At 43.2% G+C, this 12,286-nt stretch overlaps 2 protein-coding genes across 4 annotated transcripts in view; one reads left to right on the top strand and one right to left on the bottom strand.

Annotated features, from left to right (window-relative positions):
• Nucleotides 1-75: 75 nt before the first annotated feature.
• The window catches only part of LOC133654292 (tRNA (guanine(6)-N2)-methyltransferase THUMP3-like), a 32,101-nt gene continuing 19,890 nt past the window's right edge, over nucleotides 76-12,286 (bottom strand). For 2 of the 3 annotated variants that reach the window (XM_062054562.1, XM_062054572.1), the window contains 6 exons: nucleotides 6,186-6,316; nucleotides 4,660-4,729; nucleotides 4,463-4,578; nucleotides 3,162-3,266; nucleotides 2,944-3,067; nucleotides 76-1,446 (listed from right to left, as the gene is read on the bottom strand). In XM_062054562.1, the coding sequence (XP_061910546.1) occupies nucleotides 1,258-1,446; nucleotides 2,944-3,067; nucleotides 3,162-3,266; nucleotides 4,463-4,578; nucleotides 4,660-4,729; nucleotides 6,186-6,316 (735 nt within the window). In that variant the 3' untranslated portion in view covers nucleotides 76-1,257. The remainder of the gene's footprint in view (nucleotides 1,447-2,943; nucleotides 3,068-3,161; nucleotides 3,267-4,462; nucleotides 4,579-4,659; nucleotides 4,730-6,185; nucleotides 6,317-12,286) is intronic. The other variant, XM_062054583.1, reaches the window with a different exon arrangement.
• The window catches only part of LOC133631397 (uncharacterized), a 1,101-nt gene continuing 772 nt past the window's right edge, over nucleotides 11,958-12,286 (top strand). The window contains exon 1 of the mRNA XM_062023628.1: nucleotides 11,958-12,227. Within this exon, the coding sequence (XP_061879612.1) occupies nucleotides 11,989-12,227 (239 nt within the window). The 5' untranslated portion in view covers nucleotides 11,958-11,988. The remainder of the gene's footprint in view (nucleotides 12,228-12,286) is intronic.

The following is a 12,286-nucleotide window of genomic DNA, read 5'->3' as shown; positions in this document are numbered from 1 at the left end:
GTTTCAAACCACTCAAATTACCAGAGACAAATACTCTTGCAATTAGTTTTTTTTATTAAGACACAATTACAATGTCTGTGTGTTTCCTCAAGTGCCCTTAATTGAGTGACCCAAGAGTAGATAGGCCACTTCTTTAGGTACACTTGCACAACCTAAACAGGTCCCAGATAACAGTCTCAAATTCAAGTTGTTATGGATGACACTGTCCAAGAGCTATCAATTTATTAATCAGCTCATTTTTGTCATGGTTTGCAGAGGTGAATAATTACCCTATTTGTTGATGTTCCTCTTATCATGTGTCATGTCATGTGAAACAAAATTACAACACCACACGGTATAAAACACAATACACCTAAACCGCTGCATTTGCCAAAACATGCAGCCTTACTAAGTTGCCTGGGCCAGTTTTAACCCATCAGTTGTACTGAGTGGAACTTCTCACACAAACCAATGTGCTCAACACGGCCACTGTAACTTCAGGGTGTTTATCTGAATGAAAAAAAACATGGCCGCAATCAAGCAACTACTTGTCCATAAGTCATTGACAATTTGTCTAAGGACTATCCAATTTCGAGAATCTGTGTACCACATGCCTACAGGCACGCGTATCAAAGCATTCAGACCACAACCCATAGGGAGAGTCACAAATCCTTTGCCCTGGCGAGGCTCTGGTAGCTGGAGACACTGAGGGTTCAAAGCACAGCCAGGAGAGGACCAGGGATCGGTAACTCACGATTATGGGCTCTCGTCAGTCTTGGGGACTTCAGTGAAGTACAAAATCAGTCAATACTAGCTTTCCCTATTTTGGACTTGAATTGCAGGTAGTTTTGTTTTGCAAAGATACCATTTTACCTTTTCTGGTTTTTGTAATGACAAACTGTTTTGCGGCAAGTGTGGACACAGCGGCCACGCTCTCCCCAAGCTTGAAAATGTGCTCGAGTACAGGGTGAGAGAGAAACGGCATCTCAATTCTTCTGCATGTCTTGCATGTATGGAAAACATGACAATACAGAATTGTTGAAATGTCACTGAGGTGTCTTATTTTTTTTTCACATGACTATTCTTTGACGATATTGGATGTTATTAGGTTGTGCAAGTGTACATTTGATTGCTGAACATGAAGGTAACGTAAATTGAGTCAACTTTTGTTTGGCCTCTTGAGTTGAGAACTAAATTTTAAAAAAAAGAAGATAAAACAGCTCATAAAATATAAATTATGTTGATCCAAAACACATGGCATTAGGGTAAAGCTGCAACCTAACAGGGCTTTGCGTCATAGTGGTCTCCTTGTGTGCGTGCAGTCTCTGGTGATTCATAGACATCTTCAGGAGTTTGACCAAACACACCGCTGGTCCGTCGCAACAGAAACACTCCAGCATGTAAACCCCCGACATTGACCCAAACAGTGTGCTGCTTCTTCCACAGTCCTCCCATCCTTGACAGGGCCTGCAGACAACATAAATCTCGGTGAGAGCGAAACTCGTATGTCGTGTAAAACAAGATGTTGAGACAAATACAGCTGGAGAGGCGCAGGGAATGTTTACTGCGTCGAAGGAGCAGCCCTGACACGAGAAGAACGTGAGAAGATGAACAATAACCATGCAAGTTACTGGACTTGTGTCCAAAACTGTCTGCCAAAACGTTTGATTGATTATACACTCTTAGTTGTCAATGTGTTCTGCTGGTGGTCTTTTGAGACTTTTGTTGCAAGTATCATTGATACAAACATGAATATTGTAATATACACTTCAGTCATTTTTACGATGAATGTTGTAATTATAGCCAGGGTAAGTGTTTCCCATGTGTGTGTTTGACAGAGAAGCAGCTTGAAGGAGATACAGAAGAGGTCTGCTCTCCAAGTTAAATGCTGTTCATTATGTGTTATTCTGTTATTACTATCATCATTATATTACTTCATAAACCAACTGTTTGTTTGTACTACATCATATTGTATTGTTTTGAAAAAAAAAATTACTTATTCAAAAGTTTATTTTCAAAAGGCATGAAAGATGTTAAAATTGTGCTCGGCCAAGCATCGTTTCGCAAAACAAAGTTTTTTTTAAGTACGAGCTGCATCACAGAAACAATTTAACTTGTATCAGAGGTACCACTGTATTTTAAAAAAAGCTTATATGAATTTCTAAACATATACTTTGTTTCAGATTTTTCGCTCGCATGGCCAATTCTACATATTAGATGATATCTACGCACTTCATGCGGCAAACCGCCCATTTTGATTATTTTTTTTTTTAAAGACTAAAACCAGAAGTTATTTTTAAATAAGTAAACAGCCTGCATGTCAGCTCAGTTATTAGCATCAACATTTCAAACTTTGCTTCTGACATTATGCCTTATTTCTGCATATTTGTTTTATTGTATCTATTTTTTACAGTACGCCAATAAAAAAAACTTTTGACACTACTTATTTACAGCATATATTATTGCCATTTGTTAACTTATTCTTTACACTTGTTAGAACATGAACCAGATTCATATTTTCTTCATTTCCCGTAAGAAAGAATGTTTTAAAGCCAGCCCCGCATCTACGTCACAGAAGCATCTTCAGATGTATATAGTCACAGAGACAGTATCTCACAAAAAAACCCACGCGTCACCACTGGTAATCAATAATTAATGGAGTCGGAATGAATTACATCTGCATAGACACAAACAGCTCCCTGGCAGCGGCACAGATCCCCTTGAGAGGATTCTTCACAGGTGTGCATGTGGCAGCGACAGATGGATGAGCCTCAGTCGATGCCAGAAGCTCACACTGCTGTTGATGAATTTCTTAGAAACCACAAGAGGTCAACTGTGCTTTCTTTTGCCACCTGATTACACATCAGTCACTTCCTTTATTGAATGTCTACAACATAGCCTCTGTGCTTGGTCTCGACCCAGTGTTTTGTGGAAGTGATATTTGCAAAAGGCAAATGACGATACCTTGGAAAAGCATTTTTTGTCCTGCGTCAACAGGACAGCCTTTCCTGAGCCTGGCCTGCACACACGGGCCATTTCTCTCAAGCAGGAGGGGTAAAGGTCCCAGTTCTTCTTCCTGGAGCCCATCCTTCGAACAAAACATCTCATTAGCCTTCTTCATACATGGTTTGACTTTTAAAACATTATGTGGTCTAAAGGTTTTTTTTAAATTATCCTTTTACCTTTTCCCAAAGGGCATGTCGGTGATAATGATGTCAACAGAGCTGGACTTCATGGGTAAACTGCACAAATCCCAGCGTACGGTGTCAATGGGCAGTCCGGGTGAACTGTAGTTAAACATACAGACAGACCAATACAGTACATGCACGATGAACTGCAGCTGTCCAGCAATCATGCAGCCCAAGAAGACCTTGATGCTACCAAGACCTTGATGCTTGACTATGGGCAACACAAATACAGTGGAACTCCGATTTACGAACCCCCTTATTCACAAACTTTTAGATTGTGCCCAATATGCCTCCGTGCGTGAACCATGTCTCTGAATTCATTCAATCTATGTCCCACCTGCAGCAGTTTTGTGACGCAGTACAGTACACTACTAGAGACTTCTCTGTGCTTCAGCGTGTGCCTTTTCTGTGTTTATTCGCCGTTTGACAGGTTTAGTCTATTTTTAAACTAAATATGTATCCCCAAAAGACAACGGACCAGTGTGGAAAAAAGATGGGGAGTCGCTGTGGACTTAAAAAAAAAAAAAAGATTTGCGAGGAGTACATTAATGGCGCTCGCAAGTATGGAAGAATCGACAAAGCAGGCTTGATACCACAGCAAGTTTTAATTGTAACAAGACCGGACCAGACTACCTCTCGTTCAAAAGCACACCCACCCAACCTCTCCCTTCTCTCCCTATTACTGCTCCTTTGCCGATGTAAATATAAGTACATTTTACTTTTTTAAAATGTTTATTATTGTAGCAATGTTGAAATTAAGGATTTTTGTGATTCCTGATCGTTTGTGAGTGCACCAAAGGGACTGTGTGTCAGTGTGTGTGCGTGTGTGTGTGTGTGTGTGTGCACGCCCGCTGGCAGAGCAGCACATACAGGACAATTCAGCTTCTTGTTGTTTTGGCTTGAAAGAAGAAGAAGAAGAAAGTTGATCAACCAACCTTTTGTTATGTTTGTTTGATATACATTACTGTACAGTCCTTTATATAGTGTTAAAAGTCTACAAACCTTCGCTAAAATATGGACTTTTGTTGAGACTGGAACCCATTATTCATATTTACATTGTTTTTCCTAGAAGAAATTTGCTTCACGATACAAACTTATCAATTTAACAATGTTGTTCAAGATCCATTTAAGTTCATAAATCAAGGCAACACCAATATCTTGCGACTCTTTTGCGTTTGCTATTTAGACAATATCGGCTGTGTCATTTTCAGAGCACTGTAAACCTAATAGATGTCACTGATAGAACATGTAAAACCGAAAACCTGACCACTCTCTGCCCGGTGGTCTGCTCTCACCTGCCCTTTTCAGCCTTCCTTTTCTGGATGTGACACACATTGTTGACTGTGCGGTTCACCGCCATGTCGTTGTTGTCTCCTGCAATGTAAAATGAAGCAGGAAACTCCAATGCCCCCTGGTGGCAAAAACACAACCTCATCAGACGGCACTATTACAAGTCATCATGTGGTTGGAACAAAAGTATGAGTCTTCTTACCTCCAAAGGTATGGCTCCAGTTCCACACATTGGATCAAGTATAATGTCTGACACCTGAGGTTTACACAGCCTGTCAGCACAAAATAAGATACAAATATAGACAGCAAACAGGATGCACTCAGGCGTAACTATTTACAAAAGCTTAAAACAAGAAGCTCATCATTGCTGTGTTGTGTCTGCATGTATGAAGAATAGATCATCCATCCATCCATCCATTTTCTACCGCTTATTCCCTTCGGGGTCGCGGGGGGCGCTGGAGCCTATCTCAGCTACAATCGGGCGGAAGGCGGGGTACACCCTGGACAAGTCGCCACCTCCTCACAGGGCCAACACAGATAGACAGACAACATTCACACTCACATTCACACACTAGGGCCAATTTAGTGTTGCCAATCAACCTATCTCCAGGTGCATGCCTTTGGAGGTGGGAGGAAGCCGGAGTACCCGGAGGGAACCCACGCAGTCACGGGGAGAACATGCAAACTCCACACAGAAAGATCCAGAGGCCGGGATTGAACTCACGACTACTCAGGACCTTCGTATTGTGAGGGAGACGCACTAACCCCTCTGCCACCGTGCTGCCAAGAATAGATCAATGAGTTGCAATTTAAAGAATTAGCCAGTGAAATATTTTAGTTGGTCTTTTTCAGACAGACAAATGGCTGTGGAGTAATCCCTCGTTTATTGCTGATAATTGGTTCCAGGCCTGTCCGTGATATATGAATTTCTGCAAAGCAGGACTATAAATTGTATATGTTCATAGCTAAAGCATAAAAAAACTGTTTATGACCTTCTAAATACATTAGAACAATGGTCCCCAACCACCCGTCCGGTATACACACATACTGTACATATATAGTAAATAGCGCCAGACTTCTTCTGTTTGTTTTATACTGTGATTACTGCCACAAGTGATGGAAAATTGTATTACAACTGAGTACCGCTGCTACCTATACAGACCACAGCAAACATATTACATTCTATGGGACGCTCGCGGCCCAACCGCGGCCCTATGGTTAAGAAACACTGGTACAGTATGACCTCTAGACATGAAACAACACCAACATAGTCACTTGTACTTTTTATCCAATACAGTAAGGCTGAGCCAATCAGTGGCCATGATACTGAACAGCGCATGGTTTGCTTTCATTTAGTGGATTTTTTTTAGCTCATTTGGCAATTTTTTTAGGCTTAGAAAATGACTAATTTAGGCAATAAATACGTAGAATATGCTTTAAAAAAATTATGTGACAGTATAGCCTCAAACTTTAACGCGTGATGTGGTGAGTACTGTATGTGTGGCACAATCATAACAGTGACTGTCAGTAATAGAATAGGCCACTTGTACCCTCTTGTGGCTCAAAAATGAACTGGTAATATTCCAATTCTGGCTTACTTATTTTTTTTGTCATAGCCACCATTTAATATGATTTATGCAACATTGTATTCATTATATACTGTACACAAAGCCTTCTGTGTAGTGTCAGGTAAGATCGCAGGTACAAAAACAAAACTGGAAACTTTACCTGAGCATACCATAGCACAAGGTGGACCTCAATGTAGTGGGTCCAAAGTGACTGATGTTCCTTCTGTGAAGACTCTCTTCAGTGAGCGCGATGCCGACAACTATCTCAACATCATGTATATTTAGTAAGACCTGCAGGAGAACACATACATGTATATGACATCCAATTCATTCAATGCAAGAGCTTCATCAAAATAATAATGTCAACTTAGTTTGGTCCTAGGGGTGTAACGGTACACAAAAATTTCGATTCCGTATGCACCTCGGTTTAGAGGTCACGGTTCGGTTAATTTTCAGGAACAGTAAGAAAACAACAAAATATACATTTTTGATTATTTATTTACCAAATGTGTAAACAATGGCATAACATACATATACACGCAGGGTCCATTGCCAGGGTTAATGTGGTCAACATATATAAAATAAAAACTAAATAAGATAAGGCTCAGAATGTTTTTTTAACAAAACCTTTCTACATATAAAGTGCTTTTTTTGATTGATTGATTGAGACTTTTATTAGTAGAATTGTACAATTGACCACTAAATGGTAACACCCCAATAGGGTTCCACGTTAATCAACATTAAACTGCCTCAAGTTGTTGCTCAGATTAAATAAAATGACAAAACTTTTCTTCTACATATAAAAAGTGCAACATTAAACAGTTTCAAGTCAACTCAGCCTCAGATTCACTTTTCTTTCCCCCCCCCCAGCCTGGCTAACTTGGCAGTAAGAGGATACATGGGCTCATTGTTCTTCCACCATAGAAGTGGGTCAAAATCTAGTTTTTAATGTAATATGGACTTATATCTGCTGCTATAAAAACATTTGTTATTGCTTTAGCCCTGCCTGACTCGCCGAGGAGAGGCTGCTTGAATGCGGTGGTGACGCTTCAAATGGGTTAGCATGTGTTATGAGAGTAGCGTATGACCCTTTAATATGTGACAGCATGTGAGGTGAGTGTGTGGGCGAGCAAGGTGAGGGAGCGGTAGCGAGTGGGTGGAGTGGCTAGTGTTTTGTTGGATTGGCTGTGTGCAAGACCTCAATAAAGCCACGATTTGCAACTAATCGCCGGACTCGTCATTTACCCTGGAGTCCGGAGCTGTGGAGACCAACTGCCGGGTAGAGTGAAGGGGGTTGGCCCCGAGAATACATCAGCCCTGGTGGAGTGTCTCCCCTGCGCTCCTCGAACACGGTCTGGGAGCCGGAAGCAGGAAAGGTGCAACACATGTTTGATGTGTTGTCAGAAGCAGTTGCTGAACAATGTCGGCAAACCTCCGTCCTGCATTGTTGTATCGCGCAGCCAAAGTGTTCCCAAACGGGAGATCTTAACGAGGCATGAGGGTCTTCCAGCTCTGGCTTTTACATGTTGTCCTAGCCCGGTCGATGCTAGCATGTGTACTCGTTCGGTACACCTCCGAACCGAACCGGAACCCCCGTACCGAAACGGTTCAATACAAATACACGTACCGTTACACCCCTAGTTGGTCCATGTTAAAATGTTAAGCAGTATATATATATATATATATATATATATATATATATATATATATATATATATATATATATATATATATAATAAATGGGTTATACTTGTATAGCGCTTTTCTACCTTCAAGGTACTCAAAGCGCTTTGACAGTATTTCCACATTCACCCATTCACACACACATTCACACACTGATGGCAGGAGCTGCCATGCAAGGCGCTAACCAGCAGCCATCAGGAGCAAGGGTGAAGTGTCTTGCCCAAGGACACAACGGACGTGACTAGGATGGTATATATATATATATATATATATATCAGTGTTTCCCCCAGAAAATGTGTTAGTTAAGGTGGTGTCTCTCCGGCAAACAGAAGGGGGTGGGTGGGACTAAGGATCGGTGTAACTCGGCCTGTCGCCATCCCGTCTCCACCTCGTCGCTGCCACCACAGCCTGGGGGGGCAATAGACGACAGACTGCGGTGAAGTAAGCCGGCTTTGTCGCGTGAAGAAGCCTACAATTTTTGGTTGTGTTTTCCGCTCCATTTGCTGAATGGCGATATACGATATATATCTCGATATTTTTTCCAAAAAAGTAAAAACAAAACAGTCCTAGTTACCTGAGATACTAAGTATGTCATTATTATGCCACATGCTGACATATGTTCAACTAGTCATGCTTAATTTATTACAGCATTTGGGAAGCCCGTAGTAGATTTTTACTATGTAAATGTTATATTTTTATCAACATGTAATAGCAGGGACCCTGCCATTCAAAACTAGGCTGCTACATTACTAATGATTAATGTAACTATAGCTGAAAAAATAGTACAATAGCAATAGGAGAGACTATTCATCCCTGAACACCATGGAGTTCATGTAGGCTTTAAGATGCAGTTGCATTATTATATCAACTATCAGAGACAGCTTCAGGAAACTCTTCATTTAACATAATGTCGTTTTTTGCTGCTTCAACACAGCTCAATCAACACAGTAAAAGGTAAAGTGAAATAACTTAGTTGTTAACTCTAGGTCAATAATGCTTGTCTTTCTCTCAGACAGACACACACACACGCATGCACGCACACACACCGCACAGTGAGCTAACGTTACGCTAAAAGCTAATTAGCATTCACCTCAAGGACTGCGAGCGAGCTGAGCTGCCGCTTATGTTTCTAGAATGTCAAAGGGCTCATAGTGATGTTACTAGTAGTTGACTGGGAGGTGTTTATTATAATTTGGAGAGAGTCCGCTGCTTTATGCTCACCTGCTTAACACCTATCTGCTCACCACACCGCAGGAGCACTGATGCCATGCGCTCTGAATAGGCACTGCTGATTGGCTGTTAAATGCGCTCTGAATACGCACTGCTGATTGGCTGTTAAATGCGCTCTGAATACGCACTGCTGATTGGCTGTTACCGCTCTGCGTGTAACCAATCAGATAGTTCTGTGGCTGGGACAATGCTGGGTGGGTGCTGCAGAGACTTACTGGCAGAGGCAGAACTAAGCGGAGCAGCTTGTTAAGACTTTAGTTTAGGCGGTGGCTCTTTGTTGTTAATGCGGCCGCCTTAACAACAAAGCGCTGCGGGAATAAATAAATAAATAATAAATGGGTTATACTTGTATAGCGCTTTTCTACCTTCAAGGTACTCAAAGCGCTTTGACAGTATTTCTACATTCACCCATTCACACACACATTCACCCATTCACACACACATTCACACACTGATAGCGGGAGCTGCAATGCAAGGCGCTAACCAGCACCCATCAGGAGCAAGGGTGAAGTGTCTTGCCCAAGGACACAACGGACGTGACGAGGATGGTAGAAGGTGGGGATTGAACCCCAGTAACCAGCAACGATTGCTGGCACGGCCACTCTACCCCTGTATATATACATACACACACACACATTTATATATATATATATATATATATATATATATATATATATATATATATATATATATATATATATATATATATATATATATATACACACACACACATATGTATACATACATAAGCACACACACATATATATGTATGTGTGTATGTATGTATGTATGTATGTATGTATGTATGTATGTATGTATGTATGTATGTATGTATATTTGTCCTGGGCATGACGTTAAAGTGCATCCGGCAGTGGAGGCTCTTCTTTGGGGGGTCTTGGGGCACTAGGAGGTTAACCCCTTAACCACTGTTACCCCAGGTGGCCCTTGGCAAAGGCCTAGTACCTGACTGCCCCCTAGCCAGGGATACGGCGAAGACCCGCTGCCTTGTGGGTAAGTCTAGGAAGACAAAGGCTAGGGGAGCACACCCCGAAAGAAAAGCAACGTGGTTGGCGGCACACGATAGGCGGTCCTCCAAAAAACTGGAGCTCCGGCGGCCTCCTGCAACTGTGGAAGAGTGCCGGTCGTCCTGGGTTCCCCTTGCCACCGGATCCCACCCTCTCACAGTGAAGAAGTGCTGCTGGGACATGCGCACCCCCGGTGGCACTTTAAACAAGCTCCTCTGCGCAGGTATTCATATCTGCCTCGGTGAGACCAGCTACCGGAAATGAAACAAAGTCTGGTGGCGATGGGGTGTCTGATAACGGGAGCAGGTATGAATGCACCGGAAGCTCCTAGTCAGAACCCTGCACACCAGCGGTACAGGGCTATCTATGGTCGCTAGTAGCTGAAATTGAGTGGCAGCTGCTCTCGGCAGACCCCTGTACGCCTGAGCAGCCCTATTTAGGATTGCACTGCTCACCCCAACTGGGGAAAGGCCTAGAAAAGGTGGCCCAGACATTGCCCACTCAAAACTATCCTGGACAGACTACCGCACCTGTCGGGAATTCCACTCCGCGGTCGAAATAAAGCAAAGAAAATAATCCCTCTTAAACTGGCATCTTGGAACATAAGGACACTCCTGGACACTAGCGTTACCACTGATAGACCCCAGCGCAGAACTGCACTCATTGCAGCGGAACTTAACCGCTACAATGTTGATATTGCTGCACTTAGTGAAACCAGATTCCTGGATGACTTGACTGTACCCGGTTAGCAGATCCTATGGCTCGGGACAATCTCCGTCTCTCTCTGGCCAAAAACCTGGAAGACATCGAGCATATTCTGGAGAGTGATGACTCCATTGACGACAAATGGACTTCTATCAGCTCCAGGCTCTATGAGGCAGCATCCCAATCCATTGGCTATAAGCGCAGAAAGCATCAGGACTGGTTTGATGACAACACAGCCACAATAACCACCATGCTCAAACACATGCACACAGCACACAATGCTGTACTCAACAACCCCACTTCAGCAATGGCAAACATCCAGAAGGGAGCTGCAGTCAAAATTGCGTGCCCTGAAGAATGAGTGGTGGATATCAAAGGCAGCTGAAATACAATCTCATGCCAACAAAAATGATATGCACAACTTTTACGATGCAATGAAAACCATCTACGGCCCAAGAAACTGCGCGGTCTCCCCGCTAAAGTCTAACGATGGTACAACCCTCATAAAAGACCACAAGCTCATCACCAAAAGATGGGCAGAACATTTTGAAACTCTGCTAAATCAGCCCGCCCCAACAGACCCCTCAGTTCTGGAGGACCTACCTGACTACCCAACCATCCATTACCTTGACCTTCCACCAACCTTTGGAGAGGTTAAGTGTGCAATAAGGTCTCTGAAAGACAACAAGACCCCTGGTCCTGACAGCATCCCTGCAGAGATCTTCAAGCAAGGAGGCTACCTTTCCATCCGTGCCCTTTTCCTTGTCATCAGCAAAGTGTGGAAGCATGAAACTGTCCCTCAGCAGTGGAGAGATGCCAATATTATCACCATCTACAAAGGCAAGGGGGAAAAGTCCCTCTGTGGCAACAGTCGTGGCATTTCACTTCTGGCTGTTGCTGGTAAAGTCTTGGCTAAAGTCATGCTACACAGGCTGGTGAACAACATCACGGAAGACCTGTTGCCGGAGTCACAATGTGGTTTCAGGAAGAACAGGAGCACTGTGGACATGGTGTTCACAACACGGCAGCTTCAGGAGAAATGTAGGGAGCAGCACCAGGACCTCTTTGTTGCTTTCATTGATCTGTCGAAGGCTTTTGACACTGTCAACAGAGAGCTTCTCTGGAATATCCTCCTGAAGTTCGGCTGCCCACAGAAGTTTGTCAACATCCTAAGGCAATTCCATGAAGGGATGATGTCACGTGTGACTATTGGCGGCCAGGAATCAGAACCCTTTAAGGTGTGCACCGGTGTACGCCAGGGATGTGTTCTTTCTCCAGTCTTGTTTAATATCTTCCTCCTGTGTGTGACACTGCTGCTTCATGAGAGGATCAAGAAGGGCAGTGGCGTTACCGTCGACTTCCGACTTGACGGGAACCTGTTTAACATCCGGAGGCTCCAAGCAGTCACAAAAGTCACACCAGTGCAAGTCATCGAACTCCAATACGCAGATGACTGCGCAGTTGTGGCCCACACACCGGAAGCGCTGCAAGCTACCCTCTCAGCCGCTGCAAGTGCTTATGGCAGACTGGGCCTCTCTGTCAACGTGGCAAAAACCGAGGTAATATGCCAGTGGGCATCCACTCCTCCACCTCATCCACCAACCTTCCCCATCGACAA

This window comes from Entelurus aequoreus, linkage group LG01 (genome assembly GCF_033978785.1).
Source record: "Entelurus aequoreus isolate RoL-2023_Sb linkage group LG01, RoL_Eaeq_v1.1, whole genome shotgun sequence".
NCBI classification, from domain to species: domain Eukaryota; kingdom Metazoa; phylum Chordata; class Actinopteri; order Syngnathiformes; family Syngnathidae; genus Entelurus; species Entelurus aequoreus.
Note: the sequence above shows the minus strand (reverse complement) of the source record. Positions and strands in the feature narration are given on the sequence as shown.